The sequence below is a fragment of the Bacillus rossius genome, chromosome 17, assembly GCF_032445375.1.
Source record: "Bacillus rossius redtenbacheri isolate Brsri chromosome 17, Brsri_v3, whole genome shotgun sequence".
Taxonomy (NCBI): domain Eukaryota; kingdom Metazoa; phylum Arthropoda; class Insecta; order Phasmatodea; family Bacillidae; genus Bacillus; species Bacillus rossius.
This window is the reverse complement of record NC_086344.1, coordinates 6821557-6844925: the sequence shown is the minus strand read 5'-3', so window position 1 is coordinate 6844925 and position 23369 is coordinate 6821557. Positions and strand designations below refer to the sequence as shown.

The following is a 23369-nucleotide window of genomic DNA, read 5'->3' as shown; positions in this document are numbered from 1 at the left end:
CATAGGTATTTGGTGAAATATTTCTGCTAGACGATATCTCGATCCTACAGTCAATGATCCTGTTTGTAAATGTCAAAAACCATTAACGGAACATCGTTCTTGAAACTGTCGGTGACTGTCTGCGCACATAGTATGCTTTCTCCTGCATTGAGCTGTCTTCCGGCCTGAAGCCGGACCCTTGATGTATCTTGGTTTTTCTGTAGCGAAGCTGGACTGTACTATCCAATTGATACGCTGACTATGAGGCAAGCCAGGATATAGGGTTCCAGGCTCCAGTATCGGAATGGCACATCTAAGTTCTTACCATTTTCTATGTTCTGCAACTTCTTGATAAGTTCAACAGTAGTATATAATAGGGGCGTCTGGGACAGGCGTCAGGGTGAGGATTGAAGATTGTTTACATTGTGACGTCACGGCGGCCATCTTGGAGGAGTGTAACGGGACACATCGTAACGGGACAAGTTTGACCTGGAATTTGATCCTCAAAAATCGCCAAAAATGACCAAAATTGGGCAAAAATTGCCCAAAATTCCTCAAAAATCGTCCAAATTTCAATTTTTTTTAAAAAAAATTTCCGCCAAAAAATCTCAAATAATTCCACAATTCAAAAATTCGGATTTCGAAAATCCTCAAAAGTCGTTTTGCCCTAGAAAGAACCCAAATTCCTAAAAGAGGCTTAAGCATCCTTGTCTACAGCCTCCGATAAGCCTCTGACGTCATCTAGGATTATGACCGCCATCTTGGATGGTTGTGACCTTGACCTTTGACCTTGACCTTGACCCCGGCGACCATTTTGGATCAGCCATCTTGGATCCGCCATCTTGGATGACGTCATTGTGTTCTCGAAAATTCCGGCATTGTGTTTTCCACCATATTGGACGATGACGTCACCGTTGCAATTTACGTTACGGCCGCCATCTTTAACTTTTTTATTTATTATCCGAATTTAATGAAATTTTTTTTTAAATTATAAAAAAATTTAAATAATAAAATTTTAATATAAAAAATTAAAAAATCATACATTAACGACACGGAGCTCGGAGTCCTCGGTTCGAACCCGACGAGGTCAAAAAAAAATTAAAAATGGCGCCCGATCCTTCCCCCGTGGTGGGTGCTAGCAGACTGACTCCCACCACTTTTTTTCAAAGCATATATATCGTCACCTAGTATGACGTCATGTCCGCCATCTTGTCTTCGATGCTGGAAGCCATCATCAATGTATCATCGGCTAGAGTGCGCCGATGACATGTTAGTTTAACTAGTATCCGCTAGAGTGCAGTAATCATTTATTACTGTGACACCCGCCATCTTGTCATTTGGCCACCATCTTGAAAATCCGTAATTATTTAGCTAGAAATTCGGGAAAAGTTCCAAAATTCATTAAATAAATCACTCATTAATTTACATATTGATTCGATCGATTCCTGTCCTCGGTTCGATACCCGATCGATGCAAATAATCTTAATTTTTAAGTAAAAATACCTAAAAAATGACAGGTTCGAAAATAAAAACACTGCAAGTTCTTTTACAAACATAATATTTATTACATAATTTCTATTTTACTACAGGATCACCTGCGAAGGTTAGAAATCTTACAAACATTTAGGTCCGCATAGGCGTGAAATGACTAATTCTTAGCTCCAATCGGTTTATACAAGACAGAGTCTAGCCAGATCCTTTACAGACATAGTCCTCCTCTTCTTGACAGAGTTTCTGGATACCTTGTTTAACAGTTTGCTCGATATCGTTAGAACTGTAAATTACTGCAGCCGATGTCTTGAATGCACACTTCTTCACTTTGTCATCGAACGGATAAGGCTTTCCATATATACAGTCCAACCACAAGTTATATTTCAAAGGTCCGTTTGTTGCTACGTCATCAGTAAGCTGATTGATTATGTCCTGTCTGATATCATCAAGAAAATTACAAATGTCCTTTGACTCACTTAACGTACTTGGATAATAGTAGTCTTTCAATGTTCCACGAAATGCAGACTGCGCCAAGTAGAAGCCATTATCGTTCACTTGTAATGCTCCGATCACAGTCTTATGTTCAGATGCCACAGCAATCGGTTGCTGCACATCAGTTTTTTTACTTGTACGCTCACGAGTCACCAATCTTAACTCAGGAGTCGTAATTGCTGCAGGTAGTTCAGCAGTAGGCGCACGGACTTCACCTTTACAGTTTATCGAATGTCGGCGCAAATTATCAATTCGAGTAAACCATTTATGACACTCGTCACAGCGAAACTTAATGCGAGAAGGACTCTTCGTACATTTACTCCTCTCATGTCTCCGTACATCATGTGCAAATGCAAACGTCATGTCGCAGTAGCCACAAGGATGCCTAGTTGAAGACAAACCCGAACCAGATGTCGCTGTTACTGCAACTGAATCATTTCCAGGCATACTCTTATGCACATCAATGCATCGTTGTTGTATAGAAACCTTTACTTTCTGCCGCACTGCAGGTCCATTACATGTCTCCAAGTGATGCTTCAAATTAGCATTTCTTGTAAATTGCTTGCGACACTTAATACAACCAAACATTTTACGAAAAGGGTTCTTGGCACATTCTCTCTTCTCGTGTCGACGAGCATTGCTGATGTTTGAGAAAATCTTGTCACAGTAACGACATCGATGTTCGTTAGTTGACGATTCGCCATCCATTGAAGTCTCCATCGAGGGAGAAACAGCGTTCGTCGAGGTTTCCTGTACAGTCAGCACTACCGGCATTAAAGTCTCTTCTGCTGGTGGTATCACATCTGTTGAAATCCCCTCCAATGTTGACGTCATCGTTACCAACGGGATCTGCTCCTTCTCCGTCGTAGCTGTCGATAAGGTTCCCGTAGTCGATGGTACAACCTCCGAGTTCAACGTTAAAGTCGGTAAAGATGCCATCGAGTTCGCAAGAACAGGTAATTACGCGATTTATGCACCAGATTAAACAATCTAGGTGATCCGTACACCGTCGACGGCAGTAACAAACTGAGCGTCCTGCTGTCTAGGACTCGCTTATATACATGCACCGTATGGAATAATACGCTAGTCAAACCAAGAACATTTTACTAAAATACTAGAGTCAAAACAACATTAAAAAAATAGAAGCACCATCAAAAAAAAAAAGGAAGCACACTTGGAAGCACCGACAACGAAAAGGCAGCACATTTGGAAGCACCGACAACGAAAAAGGCAGCACCATCATCGAAAAGACCGCACATTTGTCATTGGCTCCAATATTCATTGGCTCCAATATTCATCGGTTCCAACAGTCTATTGATTCTATCAGTCTAGTGACTCCAACAGTCATTGACACCAACGGCCTTTTTCTTCATCGGCTCCAATGATATTTGGCTAGAATGCTACGAGTCTAAGAGACCATGAGGCTACAATTCTACGAGTGTACAAGACTCCTCCAACTACCTTCAAGTGTATAAAGCTCCAAATGCTCCAACAGCTCCAACACGCAATGTACGCGCAATACATGCAATTTACACACAATAAATGTAATGATTACACAGTACACACAGGAAACGGAACGTACACACAGTACACACAGGAAACGGAACGTACACACAGTACACACAGGGAACGGAACGTACACACAGTACACACAGGAAACGGAACGTACACACAGTACACACAGGAAACGGAACGTACACACAGTACACACAGGAAACGGAACGTACACACAGTACACACAGGAAACGGAACGTACACACAGTACACACAGGAAACGGAACGTACACACAGTACACACAGGAAACGGAACGTACACACAGTACACACAGGAAACGGAACGTACACACAGTACACACAGGAAACGGAACGTACACACAGTACACACAGGAAACGGAACGTACACACAGTACACACAGGAAACGGAACGTACACACAGTACACACAGGGAACGGAACGTACACACAGTACACACAGGAAACGGAACGTACACACAGTACACACAGGAAACGGAACGTACACACAGTACACACAGGAAACGGAACGAACACGTAATATTCACGCAATTGACACACAGTACACGCAGTGTACACGCAATTTACGCAAAGTACACCCAATGTACGCAATGTACGCAATATATATGTAATGTACACACAATGACTACGCTTCGTTCGCGCAGGACAAGCATTTAATGAAAACGAAGCACGTTTGGACGGAAATTCTATAAAGCGAAAGCTCATTTAACGAAAAGGAGGCGCATTCTCTCGTTCATTCAACTTGGTAGGATACGATCTTCAATGATAAGTTAGGATATAATCTCTCCATCAGTCTATGAATCCAACAGTTTATATTTCCATTAGCCATCGACTCCAACAGTCATTGACTCCAACAGTCATTGGCTCCAACAGTCATTGCCTCCAACAGTCATTGTCTCCAACGGCCTTTTGGTTCATCAGCTCCAATGATATTTGGTTAGAATGCTACGACTCTAAGAGACTATGAGACTACAATTCTACGAGTGTACAAGACTCCTCCAACTACCTTCAAGCGTACAAAGCTCCAACTACTTCAGCAGCATTATGTTATAATAGTACAAGGCTACTTGACTACGAAGCTACAAGTCTACATGGCTCCAATTGCGGCATCTGTCTTCGTCTGAATTTTCTCTTTGACTCCAACTCCGCCCGCCAGCATCTCTTCGATCTGCACCTCGATTATGTTATAATAGTACAAGGCTACTTGACTACGAAGCTACAAGTCTACATGGCTCCAATTACGGCATCTGTCTTCGGCTGAATTTTCTCTTTGACTCCAACTGCTACAGCAGCATTATGTTATAATAGTACAAGGCTACTTGACTACGAAGCTACACATCTACAAGGCTCCAATTATCACATCTGTCTTCGTTAGCATTTTCTCTTTTGCTCCCACTGCTCCAACAGCATTATGTTATATGATTCCATGGATACTTTGTTACGTAGCTACAGGTCTACAAGGTTCCAATGCATCATGTTTACGAAGCTTCCAGAACACAGGGTTACGAGACTGCGAGGCTACAGGACTACGAAGCTTCCAGGACACGAGGCTACATGGCTACGAGACTACATGACTCTAACTGATTACAATAGCACCACTCAGTGGTGAGAGTTAGGTTATCCCATGCAAAAGTACTTTATGCCTGTAGTTCTGCTTTTCAACAACAGATGTCGCCACATGTTGCTTGCAGGTAAATAATATTTAGTTCTTTTATGCGGGATGCAGGATGCTCACTAACGATCGCAAAAGAAGGATGGCTTCGCTAGACTCCAAGGAAAAGGAAGTTCGTCTTGCATGTTGGTGCTCCACAGATGTCTCATGGCGTAATATTAATTTGACTGAGTAATGATATTTGTCAATTCCACCTGATAAAAATATTGCAAGTTTTGATTTAGTAGCAGAAATTATCGAATTAAATGTAACTCCAATTAAAATGACATGTCTCAATAGACAAAAAAAAAATCCATGCAGAGAGTGGTTCCTCAGAATAGTCAGAAACACTTGAAGAAACCACAGGAATGATTGCAAGAACACGGGAAAAACCATCAAATTATTGACATTAATAATCAGGAGCACACGGAGAAATCCATCATAATATTGGCAAGAATAATCAGGAGCACACGGAGAAAACCATCATAATATTGACCAGATTAATCAGAAGTACTCGGAGAAAACCACCACATGTTTTCCTTGATATCATAAAATTACAGGAAAAAAATATTTAAAAATAAAAATAAATTAATAAAAAAATAAAAAAATAAAAAAATTGCATAAATTTCTGGCTTGTACAAGAACTCTATCTTTTTCAACAATGATAAGTTTACAAGCTAGCAGAAACTGTTTATGCAATTTTTTTTATTTTTTTATTTTTTTATTAATTTATTTTTATTTTTAAATATTTTTTTCCTGTAATTTTATGATATCAAGGAAAACATGTGGTGGTTTTCTCCGAGTACTTCTGATTAATCTGGTCAATATTATGATGGTTTTCTCCGTGTGCTCCTGATTATTCTTGCCAATATTATGATGGATTTCTCCGTGTGCTCCTGATTATTAATGTCAATAATTTGATGGTTTTTCCCGTGTTCTTGCAATCATTCCTGTGGTTTCTTCAAGTGTTTCTGACTATTCTGAGGAACCACTCTCTGCATGGATTTTTTTTTTTTGTCTATTGAGACATGTCATTTTAATTGGAGTTACATTTAATTCGATAATTTCTGCTACTAAATCAAAACTTGCAATATTTTTATCAGGTGGAATTGACAAATATCATTACTCAGTCAAATTAATATTACGCCATGAGACATCTGTGGAGCACCAACATGCAAGACGAACTTCCTTTTCCTTGGAGTCTAGCGAAGCCATCCTTCTTTTGCGATCGTTAGTGAGCATCCTGCATCCCGCATAAAAGAACTAAATATTATTTACCTGCAAGCAACATGTGGCGACATCTGTTGTTGAAAAGCAGAACTACATGCATAAAGTACTTTTGCATGGGATAACCTAACTCTCACCACTGAGTGGTGCTATTGTAATCAGTTAGAGTCATGTAGTCTCGTAGCCATGTAGCCTCGTGTCCTGGAAGCTTCGTAGTCCTGTAGCCTCGCAGTCTCGTAACCCTGTGTTCTGGAAGCTTCGTAAACATGATGCATTGGAACCTCGTAGACCTGTAGCTACGTAACAAAGTATCCATGGAATCATATAACATAATGCTGTTGGAGCAGTGGGAGCAAAAGAGAAAATGCTGACGAAGACAGATGTGATAATTGGAGCCTTGTAGATGTGTAGCTTCGTAGTCAAGTAGCCTTGTACTATTATAACATAATGCTGCTGTAGCAGTTGGAGTCAAAGAGAAAATTCAGCCGAAGACAGATGCCGTAATTGGAGCCATGTAGACTTGTAGCTTCGTAGTCAAGTAGCCTTGTACTATTATAACATAATCGAGGTGCAGATCGAAGAGATGCTGGCGGGCGGAGCTGGAGTCAAAGAGAAAATTCAGACGAAGACAGATGCCGCAATTGGAGCCATGTAGACTTGTAGCTTCGTAGTCAAGTAGCCTTGTACTATTATAACATAATGCTGCTGAAGTAGTTGGAGCTTTGTACGCTTGAAGGTAGTTGGAGGAGTCTTGTACACTCGTAGAATTGTAGTCTCATAGTCTCTTAGAGTCGTAGCATTCTAACCAAATATCATTGGAGCTGATGAACCAAAAGGCCGTTGGAGACAATGACTGTTGGAGGCAATGACTGTTGGAGCCAATGACTGTTGGAGTCAATGACTGTTGGAGTCGATGGCTAATGGAAATATAAACTGTTGGATTCATAGGCTGATGGAGAGATTATATCCTAACTTATCATTGAAGATCGTATCCTACCAAGTTGAATGAACGAGAGAATGCGCCTCCTTTTCGTTAAATGAGCTTTCGTTTTATAGAATTTCCGTCCAAACGTGCTTCGTTTTCATTAAATGCTTGTCCTGCGCGAACGAAGCGTAGTCATTGTGTATACATTACATATATATTGCGTACATTGTGTACATTGGGTGTACTTTGCGTAAATTGCGTGTACACTGCGTGTACTGTGTGTCAATTGCGTGAATATTACGTGTTCGTTCCGTTTCCTGTGTGTACTGTGTGTACGTTCCGTTTCCTGTGTGTACTGTGTGTACATTCCGTTTCCTGTGTGTACTGTGTGTACGTTCCGTTCCCTGTGTGTACTGTGTGTACGTTCCGTTTCCTGTGTGTACTGTGTGTACGTTCCGTTTCCTGTGTGTACTGTGTGTACGTTCCGTTTCCTGTGTGTACTGTGTGTACGTTCCGTTTCCTGTGTGTACTGTGTGTACGTTCCGTTTCCTGTGTGTACTGTGTGTACGTTCCGTTTCCTGTGTGTACTGTGTGTACGTTCCGTTTCCTGTGTGTACTGTGTGTACGTTCCGTTTCCTGTGTGTACTGTGTGTACGTTCCGTTTCCTGTGTGTACTGTGTGTACGTTCCGTTCCCTGTGTGTACTGTGTGTACGTTCCGTTTCCTGTGTGTACTGTGTGTACGTTCCGTTTCCTGTGTGTACTGTGTAATCATTACATTTATTGTGTGTAAATTGCATGTATTGCGCGTACATTGCGTGTTGGAGCTGTTGGAGCATTTGGAGCTTTATACACTTGAAGGTAGTTGGAGGAGTCTTGTACACTCGTAGAATTGTAGCCTCATGGTCTCTTAGACTCGTAGCATTCTAGCCAAATATCATTGGAGCTGATGAAGAAAAAGGCCGTTGGTGTCAATGACTGTTGGAGTCACTAGACTGATAGAATCAATAGACTGATGGAACCAATGAATATTGGAGCCAATGAATATTGGAGCCAATGAATATTGGAGCCAATGACAAATGTGCGGTCTTTTCGATGATGGTGCTGCCTTTTTCGTTGTCGGTGCTTCCAAATGTGCTGCCTTTTCGTTGTCGGTGCTTCCAAGTGTGCTTCCTTTTTTTTTTTTGATGGTGCTTCTATTTTTTTAATGTTGTTTTGACTCTAGTATTTTAGTAAAATGTTCTTGGTTTGACTAGCGTATTATTCCATACGGTGCATGTATATAAGCGAGTCCTAGACAGCAGGACGCTCAGTTTGTTACTGCCGTCGACGGTGTACGGATCACCTAGATTGTTTAATCTGGTGCATAAATCGCGTAATTACCTGTTCTTGCGAACTCGATGGCATCTTTACCGACTTTAACGTTGAACTCGGAGGTTGTACCATCGACTACGGGAACCTTATCGACAGCTACGACGGAGAAGGAGCAGATCCCGTTGGTAACGATGACGTCAACATTGGAGGGGATTTCAACAGATGTGATACCACCAGCAGAAGAGACTTTAATGCCGGTAGTGCTGACTGTACAGGAAACCTCGACGAACGCTGTTTCGCCCTCGATGGAGACTTCAATGGATGGCGAATCGTCAACTAACGAACATCGATGTCGTTACTGTGACAAGATTTTCTCAAACATCAGCAATGCTCGTCGACACGAGAAGAGAGAATGTGCCAAGAACCCTTATCGTAAAATGTTTGGTTGTATTAAGTGTCGCAAGCAATTTACAAGAAATGCTAATTTGAGGCATCACTTGGAGACATGTAATGGACCTGCAGTGCGGCAGAAAGTAAAGGTTTCTATACAACAACGATGCATTGATGTGCATAAGAGTATGCCTGGAAATGATTCAGTTGCAGTAACATCGACATCTGGTTCGGGTTTGTCTTCAACTAGGCATCCTTGTGGCTACTGCGACATGACGTTTGCATTTGCACATGATGTACGGAGACATGAGAGGAGTAAATGTACGAAGAGTCCTTCTCGCATGAAGTTTCGCTGTGACGAGTGTCATAAATGGTTTACTCGAATTGATAATTTGCGCCGACATTCGATAAACTGTAAAGGTGAAGTCCGTGCGCCTACTGCTGAACTACCTGCAGCAATTACGACTCCTGAGTTAAGATTGGTGACTCGTGAGCGTACAAGTAAAAAAACTGATGTGCAGCAACCGATTGCTGTGGCATCTGAACATAAGACTGTGATCGGAGCATTACAAGTGAACGATAATGGCTTCTACTTGGCGCAGTCTGCATTTCGTGGAACATTGAAAGACTACTATTATCCAAGTACGTTAAGTGAGTCAAAGGACATTTGTAATTTTCTTGATGATATCAGACAGGACATAATCAATCAGCTTACTGATGACGTAGCAACAAACGGACCTTTGAAATATAACTTGTGGTTGGACTGTATATATGAAAAGCCTTATCCGTTCGATGACAAAGTGAAGAAGTGTGCATTCAAGACATCGGCTGCAGTAATTTACAGTTCAAACGATATCGAGCAAACTGTTAAACAAGGTATCCAGAAACTCTGTCAAGAAGAGGAGGACTATGTCTGTAAAGGATCTGGCTGGACTCTGTCTTGTATAAACCGATTGGAGCTAAGAATTAGTCATTTCACGCCTATGCGGACCTAAATGTTTGTAAGATTGCTAACCTTCGCAGGTGATCCTGTAGTAAAATAGAAATTATGTAATAAATATTATGTTTGTAAAAGAACTTGCAGTGTTTTTATTTTCGAACCTGTCATTTTTTAGGTATTTTTACTTAAAAATTAAGATTATTTGCATCGATCGGGTATCGAACCGAGGACAGGAATCGATCGAATCAATATGTAAATTAATGAGTGATTTATTTAATGAATTTTGGAACTTTTCCCGAATTTCTAGCTAAATAATTACGGATTTTCAAGATGGCGGCCAAATGACAAGATGGCGGGTGTCACAGTAATAAATGATTACTGCACTCTAGTGGATACTAATTAAACTAACATGTCATCGGCGCACTCTAGCCGACGATACATTGATGATGGCTTCCAGCATCGAAGACAAGATGGCGGACATGACGTCATACTAGGTGACGATATATATGCTTTGAAAAAAAGTGGTGGGAGTCAGTCTGCTAGCACCCACCACGGGGGAAGGATCGGGCGCCATTTTTAATTTTTTTTGACCTCGTCGGGTTCGAACCGAGGACTCCGAGCTCCGTGTCGTTAATGTATGATTTTTTAATTTTTTTTATTAAAATTTTATTATTTAAATTTTTTTATAATTTAAAAAAAAATTTCATTAAATTCGGATAATAAATAAAAAAGTTAAAGATGGCGGCCGTAACGTAAATTGCAACGGTGACGTCATCGTCCAATATGGTGGAAAACACAATGCCGGAATTTTCGAGAACACAATGACGTCATCCAAGATGGCGGATCCAAGATGGCTGATCCAAAATGGTCGCCGGGGTCAAGGTCAAGGTCAAAGGTCAAGGTCACAACCATCCAAGATGGCGGTCATAATCCTAGATGACGTCAGAGGCTTATCGGAGGCTGTAGACAAGGATGCTTAAGCCTCTTTTAGGAATTTGGGTTCTTTCTAGGGTAAAACGACTTTTGAGGATTTTCGAAATCCGAATTTTTGAATTGTGGAATTATTTGAGATTTTTTGGCGGAAATTTTTTTCAAAAAAATTGAAATTTGGACGATTTTTGAGGAATTTTGGGCAATTTTTGCCCAATTTTGGTCATTTTTGGCGATTTTTGAGGATCAAATTCCAGGTCAAACTTGTCCCGTTACGATGTGTCCCGTTACACTCCTCCAAGATGGCCGCCGTGACGTCACAATGTAAACAATCTTCAATCCTCACCCTGACGCCTGTCCCAGACGCCCCTATTATATACTACTTTCAACCGTGCTCACTTGGATGTAAGGGAGCATCCACTCGATAGACTGTATTGTTAGCGAGACATTTTGAGGGTTTTCTGCAGCAGCGACAATTACATTAATGTGCGTATTGGATAGAGAGTACGAGCTCTTGTTCGGAATTAATGATTATATGATTGTAGTCTTCTGCAAATCCAAGAAGCATGGACAGAGGAACATAAACTTCTAACTTTCCTTAGGTATAAACAGGAAGCTTATATTCATCCTCGAGAGTCCAACCAACCATCTTTGCAACTGAGAGTTCATTTGGAGTGAGCGAAAGGTAATTCTTCATAGCAGATGTTATGCCTACATCTATCGTCTGGTCTACCTCGACGCCATTGAGTACATATGTAATGCGCTTGAACAGGTGAAGAATACCATTGCCCCAATATTGCGGTCATTGTCGGATGATTCCCACCCGCTTTTGTCAGCGTGCTTCTTATACATAGAAATGACTGTGAAGGTCAAGTACATATATCTTGGTGCTGTACAGCAATGCGTACTTCTGAAGTTAGTGCTTATGGCCAGACTCGTACAATTCCATTTTCGTAATGCTGTCATTAAAAATGACCTGATTTTCCACATTGAGGATTTCGTCTTCCATATATATTCGGCACTTGTCCAATACTAAGAAGATACTTTATGCTGTCAGGTGTTAATGCACCAATGTCTGACAGAGAACTGATCTTATTCACACCAATGTGATTTATTTTATAACTGTTTGATGCTACAAACTTTATACCCATCGCTTCAAGTGAAGAATTAATGTAATTTCTTAGTCTTGAAAATTCACCATTCGTCCTCGCTGGTCAAAGTTTCTGACGACGACTTCGTGTGCGCACTTCACGACGACTGGAACTTAAATGATATTTTGTGGTACTCGACCAGTTTATATCCTGGCGGGACCATTGGCGAAAACTCGTGCAGCATGTTGCTTAGTCTTCCATTGAGATACATTTGACTAGCCAAATTACAGCTTATTTTTATGATATTCACAGGCAAAATGTTTACTGCAGGCGTAGATTCGTACGTTCTTCCTGCATCATACACCTTTGGTTCGAATCCGAGCATCGTACCTATGGACCCAAGTTTCTAAAGTCGACATTTTCAATCCACGTTAGAATGCTTTTTTGAGTGTTTGGATTTCCACGCAGTTGAATATCTACATCATGTGGTAAAATTTATCTGATGTAATTTGCAATGTCGTCAATTTCGTGAGAGCCAACAGGAAACTGTATTTAATGAGCGGTCCCGTCACTTTTCAGGAAGCAAATCTTACAGTTTCCTTTGTCGATATTCGGTATGGAATTATACTTTTGAAAAACTTCGAGTCAGATACACCATTCTCCTTCCAACTCCAGGGGCGGGAAATGGACCGCTCACAGCTCTGACGCATGACCTGTCAATGTAAGTGTTATCTACATGACTGATTTATTTTCATATCTGTCCAGTAATTTTATAAGAAAAAAAAATATTGTTAGCTACATATTTTTTTTGTTAAAAAGTGAAGGCGCGAGTGTCCGCAGTTTTTTTGGTTAGGCGACCGTTCGGTTTCGTTATTCTAAAACAATATATTGGTCCGGCCCAGGTACCATCTAAGTTCTGGCAGAGGTCCCAAATCTCTATAACTATCGTAGTACTCGGTCATTTTCCCGGACTTTGTGTCCGTTACCCAGTGCATAAAGCCCCATAGTCACATTTAAACTATAATGTCTCGCTCACATGTGTGCATAAAAACGCCTCGGAAATTTGGTATTTTCAGTTTTCGTGTGCACTTGTTTAAATCTATATTGGTGAGCGGGCATTTCAGCAAAAAAATCAGGATTTTTTCTTTAGTATCTTTCTCATGCCTCGCCCTAATTTGGGACATTGCAAGTAGAGTCCTGCAGTTTTTCTTTACCCATGGCAATGGCTTCCATGCTGTTGTTGTGTCATTGTGCTTCTTTTAACTGCTTGCGCTCATTCTTCGAAGTGTTGACTGCCCGCACTATACCGCTCGTTGCACCGATGAGGCCACCGAGAGCACCCAATGCAGGCAAAAGCAATGGAAGAAATCCTCCAATAATCTTCTTGTCAAGAGTCTTAATTTTCGCTTAGCTTTTTGCATGCCTGCACCGGTATTGCGTTTGGTTTTAAGCAAATTAGCCTTTAACTTGTTGGAGCTGGCTCGACGAGCACCCAGTCCTAATTTAGTCTTGACCTTCATGATTTTGGATACACCCAGGTCGTGATTTTTTCTATTATCCCGCGTTCGACGATTTACTTATAGCTTCGGCTTCTCGTGCCAATATCTCATTGGTTCGGTGCCTATATTCCAGATCCTTGCTGAGTAAATAGGCAATATCGTGCTGCTTGCACTTTTCGTCGATAGAATTAATGCCCACGCCACCTCTAGCTAGTCGTTTGGGGAGTTTAATGCCAGGACCACAGAAACTGTACCCAGGAATGGGTAGCTCGAAAGGCAGATTGTTTATTAGCGAATTTATAAGTCCTATGAATTTTTTGTCCTTACCTCTTCGATTCATTACGCACAAATGATCAGAAAGTATTAATGTGTTTGTGTTTATACCATTTCGGTACAATGCAAGTCGTCAATCAATTAGTGTGTTTGCCCATGCACATTACACAAGACGATGAAGCTAGTGCACACTAATAGCGGCATGGCTTACTGTTGCCTTCTACCATATGATGCATTATGTCAGGTCTGTCTAACTGTGGCAAAACGTGTGATCTACTGAGTTTATTAGAGGAACCAAACGGTCATAGGTTCGAAAATATGTACCTCTATTCCAAGTCTTTGCTGCAGCCAAAGCGTCTAGCCACGGTTCTACAATCAGTGGATGGTGTGGAGTATTTTACATTTAGTGATATTGCGGATGTGCTGATTCCTAGTGAAGCGAAAGCCAATTCCATGTTTGTTTTCGACGATATTATGTGCAAGAAGCAAGGTATAATACAAGAGAACTTTTCCATAGGCAGACACGCTAACGTAGACTGCATTTACCTGTGTCAGACGTGCAGTCGTGTTCCAAAACATCTCCTACGAGACAATGCGAATGTCATAGTACTTTTTCACATGGACGAACTTAATTAACGTCATACTTATGACGATCATGTAAACACCGTCATGACATTTCAGGAATTCAAAGACATGTGCTCATCGTTTTGGAGAAAAGAGCAAGGATTCCTAGTTATAGTCAAGGACTGGCCTCTATATAAGGGCAGGTACAGACATGGTTTCGATCAGTCAAACATGAGTCATAGCATTTCGAAATTCTGTCGTACAAGTCCATATTTGCGTACCGTTCTCAAGTCTCACGACACCGATATCCGCAAATCACTACTGGCCCAAAAAGTATAAAGTGTGAAAAACGAATTACTAGAGTACCTGCTAGCCATCGACCAGCGCGTGGAAGCCTCGGATTCTTGAATTCGCGACATGATCGAAGTATCGAATGCACAAAGACGCGACCATTTGAGGACTTTCCAAAGTAGTCTGAATGCATCACTAACTCGCTTGTCAACAAATTCAGATATTGTTTAACACAAGAAATACATTTCTGCGATCGAATAAAAAGAGTATAAAAGGAGGTCTTGAAATATTTTCAGCCAGTAAAATATCAGTTTTGGCTTGTGATCTTAATCGAGCTATACAGTCTGTTTGTGAAAAATATCTACTTGCTAGCAGAACCAGAATTGCATTTGAGATAGAAAATGAAGAGATATTTAAGACAATCACTAGCCATCTCGACGAACTTAAAAATAAGGAAGAACCAACCATCACTGTGAAGGCAGAAGTTGAAGCTGAAATGCCAAATGTAAAGAAGAGAAAGTATGATCCAGATCGAGAAGAAGAGGACTTTACGAGTACAGAGTCCATGTACAAGAAAAAATATACCGAAAAAGGGAAACCAAGTTAATGCAATGGTCCGTCCATACCTGATATCGTTTACGAGTCGGAATAATGACACGACCTATGGAGTGTACAGAAAACATAATACGTGGTTCTTCGTTGCTAAAGAAATAGACTTTCTACCAGGAAATATTGTGTGCGTAGAAGAGTTCAAAACGCGCCGGACTCCGGGTCATTACGAATTGCTATTTCGCAGGGAGCCTAAAGAATATTCTCACAAAGATTTACAACAGTACAAAAAACTGCTAGAGCTAACCAATGCACATTTTCGCAATAACGATCCAGATACTGGCGTATATAAAGACTAAGATCATGAAACATTCGACATTCTCGCTAATCTCTTCAGTGAACTAACAATACATGGTAAGGGTTTAAAAAAGCGAGAAGTAGTCAAAACTTTGACTATGTATATTGAGACGACCCCAATGAATTTGTTGGTCACCTTAGACGTCTACACGCTTCGCTTGGTGCAGGAAACTATTCGCACATCAACGAAATAGTCTCCATACTTGAATAACTGAGGGAAGCCGGCTACGTACAATGAGTATAACCGGAATCGCTCACGAACTTCATGCTCCTGCTAGACAAAAATACCTTCGTCGCAAGGTCATAGTTCGTAGGATTGATGATTTATTCCAGGCGGACCTTGTTGAGATGATAACGTATTCCAGATTGAATAAAGGTTTCAAGTACATGTTGACAGTCATCGATGTTTATAGTAAGTTCGCTTGGGCTAGACCTGTAAAATCAAAGACTGCAACTGAAGTAGCCACGGACATGGACAATATTTTGCGTGATGGACGTGTACCGTCGCACCGACACACGGATCTCGGTAAAGAATTCTATAATGCAACATGTAATGCTTTGATGAAGAAGTATGGCATCAAACACTACTCTACTTTTAGTAATGTCAAAGCATTTCACTGTCGAACGGTTTAACAGAACTTTGAGTTCCAAGATGTGGCGAAAGTTCACGGCTAACGGAAATTACTATTAGATTGTCATATTGCCGAAACTAATAAGCGAATACAATTCCACAGTGCATTCTACCACATAAATGAAGCCTAAAACGTAAAGGATGATCACTTGCTCTGAACAGTGTTTAACTACAAAAAGAAGAAAGCTCCACGAAAGCTTAATGGTTACGTCGGTGACATTGTGCGAATTTCAAAGCAGAGAGGCTTCTTCGAGAAAGGTTTCACTGAGAACTGGAGTCTCGAAATTTTCCGTATGACACATGTTCAAGAATCAGAGCCTAAGACCTACTACCACGAAGATTTTGACCACAAAGCTATTCGTGTTGGGTTCTATGCCGAAGTGATTCAGCCTACATTGTATCCCGATACTTACTTGGTGGAGAATATTATAAAACGAGAAAAGACGATCCTATGTCAAGTGGTAGGGCTTTCCACCTCGCTTTAATTCGTCGGTAGCGGGTGCATAAATCGAGAAACGCTAAAATACTTTAGTAATTCGCTTGTGTTTTTTTATACTTGTAGTAGTATAAAAATTGTGCAATAAAATGTATTTTGTTAAAGCTGTTGTAGTGTTTTATTTTTCGAACCGGTCACTTTTGTGGTATTTATTATTAAACTCAATATGTTTCAATTGAACATGGAAAAAGCAAGAACAATAATCTATAGAATCAATCACTAAATTATTCGCTTATTCATTTAATGAATTTTGGAATTCCTCCCTAATTTCTAGCTAAATAATTACGAATTTCTAAGATGGCGGCCATAACGGAAATTGCATCTTTATAGAATCCAATATGGTGGACATAACGTAAAAATGAACAAGAATGCCATTCTCATTCAAGATGGCGGGTATAACGAAACAAGCAACATTTCTAGAATCCAAGATGTTGAGTGTAACGAAAAGTGCAACGGTATATTTAATATTTTTATTAAAATTTGATTAATTAAATTTTTTATAAATGTTGATTTTTTTCTTTAAAATTAGGTAATAAATAAAGATTTTCAAGACCGTGTCCGTAACGATAATTGCAACAGTTACATCTTAATACGTCTTAATGGTGTTTCTGACTCGAACAGCTGATACTTTTATTACTTCAAATTTAAAAATAAAATGCAAGTCCGAATATGTGTTATTTTTATATATTCCTTATTTAAATCTCAGTCTAGTAAAGGTCTCGATGACCGTGCGGTCAAAGGCGTATGTTTCCAAACTAGAGGTCAAAGCTGTGATGGTTCGAATCACAGCACTTCCAATGTATTTCGCATAAAAAATTAGCGACGAGGGCGTTTTCTAGGAACAAACAGCTGAAACAGAGTCTTCGGTATCCAAGATGTGACCTCCAGCGGAACATAAAAAAAAATAATATAGCGGCCGTAACGAAAATTGCAGCATTAGTGAGTGGGGCGCTGGATTTAAAAATGGCGGATCCAATATGGTGGACCGAAGATGGCTGCCAGGTCAAATGTCAAGGTCAAATGTCAAGTCAAGGTCATTTAAGATGGCCGCAGTGACGTCGGGTTCCACAGACTGAATCCCGGCACCGGCACCGCACCCAGAACCCAGTGTCAATAGCCCCTATTATATACTACTAACGCACTAGTAGCTAGCTGCTGTCGGAACTCTGCAGGAACCTCCAAGTCAGCAAGGCCTACAATTCATGAAGTGTTTCTGAGAATAGCTCTCTTAAAGTTCGAAATCTGGTAAAATGAAAATTACATAATGTAACTCTACATGCTTTTTGTTGATTTTTAATTTCTTACTCTTACATATTGTATACTTGGAATAATATTTTTTTCTTAAAATAACACTTTCTTTTTTATTCCTATTAAGGGTGCAGTCTCATAAAGTAGTAAAATAATGTGGGGTTTATTTATTATTTATTTTTCTTACCAAATAGTTTACGTCACCCTTTAATATTTTCGGAGTTACAATTTCTACATATAAATCCATACTTGCTCCTATTTCACTCATTTAAAAATCAAATTTAGATACACAATACAATACTTTACTCTACATGCATGTTGTTCTTTCTTAGTTTCTTACCGCTAGTTATAATTGAATCAGAAGTGCATATTTCTCGTTTAAAAACTTTTTACGCCATTTGGGTTTAAATTGCGTAAAATGGTACATTTTAGTTGGTAATATTTGTGTTTTTAATAATAGTACCCAAAACGTTTCATAACGCTTGATTAGATCGGAGGTTTATTTATCTTAAAACCATTTTAACCCCAATTTCACCCCTTAGTTCTTGAAATTCACAAAATCATAAAATTATTTTTGGGTAATTTTCGTATGTTTATTAAGTTTACAAAATAGCTTTCCTAAGGCTTTATTAGATTTAGATATGTAATTTAATTATCTTAAAAACATATTTACAATTTTCTTATCCTTAACGAGTTTAATTTCACAAAATGTTAAAATTAAGGTTTGTAGTTTCCGCACGTTTATCATTGGTACGCAATATCATATATAATGATTGTTTACATTCGGGGATATAATTAGCAATCTCAAAACCATATTTACTCCTTATTCACTCCTAAGGGGTTGAATTTCGCCAAAAGGTAAAACTGTGATTGGTTGTTTAGGTGTTTAGGTGGTTTAGTATCATTTATTTACTTATGAGAAATAATTACTTTTACTAAAACCATATTTACCCCTTTCTCACCCTTCATCACCCTTCAAGGCCTGGTTTTTAAGCTAGCCAAAGTCCACACAAATAAATAAATTTAATCAAAATCCGTCAAGTAGTTTTCTTGCCGGAACAAGACAAACAAACTTACATGTAAACAGACCAACCGAAAAATATACTAAAATCTATATTCTGAGTTTCAAATAATGATAGTAGCCATTCCCAATAGTTCCAGTTTTTATTTGTCTTAAATATATAGTTACCCACTTTTCGGGCCTTAGGGGTGGAATTTGGAAAAATGTTAACGTTTTGGTTGTGGTTTTGGTATGATTATTTTTGGTACCTATATGTTATCGTATGACAGCCAAGCTTTGGAAGTATTGAAAAACTATATTTACGTCTTTTCAATCATTGGGTGTTGAATTTTCCAAAATAGTAAAAGTGTGGTAGGTTGTTTTGGTGTGTTTATTATTGGTTACCAATATTTTTTTATGATGTATTTGCTTTGGAGAAATAATTAAATATCATAAATCATATTTACCCGTAACCCAACCCCATTATGTTGTAAAATTATTAATTATATAAAACATTGTTTTTAATTTAGCCGAAGCCCTTACAAATAAAAAAAATGTTCATCAAAGTCTGTCAAGTAGTTTTCGAGCGATGCCCGAACTGACAAAAAAATACAAACAAATATAAAAACAATAAAAAATAAAAATATATATTGTATTTAAAAGTATTTAAATAGCCATTTCCAAGAATATATTTCTTCAAAATTTCATCCTGTCACATCAGACATTTTCTGGAACAGTTTTATTATTAATATTGCTTATTTTAATATAATTTTAAATATAAAAATAATTTGAATTTTAAATCTTATTTGAAATGAAATTAAATGCATGCAAATTCATTTGTTATTGAATTAAAAAACCGAAATTAAATTTAAATTAAATTTTATTTGGAATTTGAAATTGAAAAAATGGTAAATATAAGAAATATTTAAAATTTAAAGTTATTAGAAATTACAATTTTTTTAATATATGAATTATATTTGCTTGAAAAAAAAGAATTTTCACATTTCAAATAATATGAATAAAATATATTTACGGAAGTATAATATTTTATTTTGAACTTTTACCGAAGGGAAATTTATGGATACAAGTTGTAATCAATGTAACGTCAAGCGTTATTTACAAAAGCACAGTGTAAAATATAGAAACTAAATAAATAATTTTTTGCCTTGCATTAATGCTTACGACAGGTATAATTGCTTGGTCACAATATATTAACCTAAATTAATTTATCACATTAATATAAATAAAATTATATATTACTTTTAAAGATTGTTACTTAATACCTAAGTACAAATAGTTAATTTTAATTATATATAATATACTACAGTCTAATATTAATACAAGTGTTGGCCTCATTTGACATTGTAAACTTGGTGTTACGATTTCAGGCATTAATGTACACATATTCTTATATCCATGCGCTTTTAAACACTGTGGACAGTTGGAAGAAATAAAATATCAGTTTAACTCACTTGTTCTTGTTGGTTTGCATCTGAAATAGGCACAGCCCCAGTGAACAATAGCATCCTATGGCCAAACATGACACACACTATGAAAACCAGCTTGTATATTTCTAAGCAGTCAAGTCCTGGGTGCTGATTATAAACCTTCAGTAGCCCTTTAAGACTGCGCTGGACGGAGAAACACAGCAACACCTGCTTGACAGCTGAAGAAACATTTTACAACGGTTAATGAACAATCAGACACAGAGACATCAATCAGAGATGCCTCGTATTCAAACCAGTCATTTTGATTTTGTGATTTTGTTTTAGTTATAAACAACCAAGAGCGCCAACAATTTGCAGGGTCTAAATAATGTTATGGCGGATTCTATGAATCAAAACGAACTAAAACTAAAAAATGCTCTTTGTTATATGTAACAAAATTACTTTCTTATAACAACTGTTGTGCTCACCAAAAGAATTGTTCAGTTTTACTTCACAGGCCTATGCCTGAGAGCCTACTAGGTTTGTAATGCGCTCTAAAGCATTTATCTAACGATTTATTTATCGTAAAATAACATGAGTGACGTCAGTGAGTTCGTCAGCAAAGTACTTTAGTCATAAAGCTTTTCGATGATTACTGCAAGTTAAGAGAATGTAAGCTTTTATCATTATATAAGAGCAAATTAGTAATGCATTATTCAGAGAGATACAAAATTGTAGCATATGGTGGTTTCATTGCATGAAATTCCTCTTTATATTTCAAAATGTTTAAGGCTTTTGGTGGCGTGTGGCCTGACACTTAAATTTTTCATAGTTCAAAAGTTGTTAAAACTGAATTGAATCTTTCAGCATAATAATGTTAAGACTATTAGCATTCTTGCCTTTGAATTTTTTTGTAACTACTTTTACTATATAGTTTTGGCTATAATTTTCGCTTCTGGAAAATTATTTTTTGTTCATATTTTGTTTAAAGTGTATAAGGGTTTGAACTTTTTTTTATATTCAATTAGGAATTTATAAATATATAATGAGACTGTGACTGCGAGGTGTATAGGTTCTCGACAGCGGAAGCCTTCATTTCACAGACGAGAGAGCCACACCCGAAGTTCCCCGAAGTTCATGCTCGCTTTTTTTATTTTTTATTTCACAGTATCTTTAATGAAGCTATCCTAAACAAATCAACCATATACAATGTTTTACAAGTATTTATAATGTAGCTAACCTAACCTAACTGACAATTAGTTATCATGAGTTACAATGAACATAAAAAACCGAAGATGCACGATCGGGCGTTTGGCTCTCTAGTCTGTGAAAAGAAGGCTTCCCCTCACAGAGTGGCGACTGTGGCGCTGCGGCGTGAGGCGCGGCCGCGGCGGTAACTACTGCAGTCGCCGGAGAGTGGACCAAGTAGTCAGTAAACACTGCGTGTTCACGGCCGCTCGACGCCGGTGTAGACAGCTGGTGCTGACAGTGGGGGGCGAGCCCTATTCCCTGTGTTAGTGAGTGCTGTTTACATTCTGACCTTGTCTGCAGTTAACGGTATTGGAACAAACATTTGAGGTAAAATTACAGGAATGCTGGAGAATGTTGACAGCGATGAAGTAATTTTGAATTTTCGTGTTAAGCAGTAGTTAATTTAAGAGAAAAAAAATCGGACGAGGCCTTCGGGTTTGATTTAATGAATATTTTGCATAGACTTTTAGTACGTGCATCATCACGTTTGATATTTAATATTCAAATGATCGTTGGTTTCTACTATAGGACAAAGGTACAGGACGGACTTATTTTTTTAACATGTGCGTCTGCAGATAACGGTGTGGAGCACTAATGATAGCCGCCTGTCGCGCAAACGTTACGTCTGTGGAGAGAAGGCCTGAATTTCGTTTGTTTGGAACATCAGTTAGTTTTACGTTTTGGTAGGAGGAGTCATCGCGGAGTGTGAGTGGCGAGTGCTAGAGGTACGGCGAGCGGCCCCCGAGCTGCAGCGGTGAAACAGTCGAGCTCAGATGAAACTTCGCGCAGGAGACACGGACTCAATAACATCTGGTTTATTCTCTTTTAATTCGTGTACAACCGTTTTTAATACGTATTTAAAAAGTTGGCACAATTATAATTTTTTGTTAAATGTAAAAATATGTTAGGCGCATATTTTGTAGACAATTTGAGTATCGTTTTACATTTATCATATACAGATAATTGTAAAAACTTCATCAGCAGCAACCATTTTGGAAGTTTAGAGAAAATTAATCTATTATTATTTACATGTGGAGTGACACTAGGTGCCATCGCATGAATTTCTCTGGCTGTGCAGAGTTTTGTAGCCGGTATTCCGCGATATATGAGTTAACGTTTGGTTAAGAAGTTTTGATTTTTAGTCTATTTTTTTTATTGGTGATTGGATTATTCTTGTGGGCGTGTCCGGATTGCACTGTGTCGTCTTCATTAAGGCGAGGCATAGCAAGTGTGCAACTGGTAATCTAACGTACAAGTGTTTACACTTTAGTAACACATATTTTTTATATTATTGTTCAACTCTTAAGGATGGCAACAGTGGAACCTATTCCGTAAAATATTTCTTCGCCACATACTTACTGCTTGCAACTTCCCACAAAACTACAGATTTGTTTGATGCTGCATTGAGACTATCATTTAAGTTTATTACAAATGCTACTTAAATTCAAGCTCAGTATTATTTAATAAACAACACAAAATCGATAAAAGTATTACACTGTTCAAAAGAAAAACATTTTAGAACCGATCATTATTACTTTCAAAGAAATTACAAGTTATAAAAAGAAACAAAAAAAGACATTAAAATGCTATAACAAGATTTGTACAGAGAATATTTCCCAAAAAAATTTTTTTGCATCAGTTGACACCAATATAAGTTTTAAAAGAGAATATTTAAATTAATTACAAATACCTGCATTTTTTCCACCTTCCTGATCGGCGTGGGCAATGAAGGAGCCGGATACTACCACAAGTATGGGTAGAATGAATAAAAAGCTGAAAGTAATTTTTTTTAATTTAACAAATGACTTCTAATTACGAAAAAA

The 23369-nt window shown here is 38.5% G+C and overlaps 1 protein-coding gene across 1 annotated transcript in view; it reads right to left on the bottom strand.

Moving 5' to 3' along the window:
• The window catches only part of LOC134540725 (nose resistant to fluoxetine protein 6-like), a 159327-nt gene that overhangs the window by 53997 nt on the left and 81961 nt on the right, over window positions 1–23369 (bottom strand). The window contains exons 4-5 of the mRNA XM_063383620.1: window positions 23237–23319; window positions 20341–20534 (exon numbers count right to left, since the gene is read on the bottom strand). Coding sequence (XP_063239690.1) covers window positions 20341–20534; window positions 23237–23319 — 277 coding nt within the window. The remainder of the gene's footprint in view (window positions 1–20340; window positions 20535–23236; window positions 23320–23369) is intronic.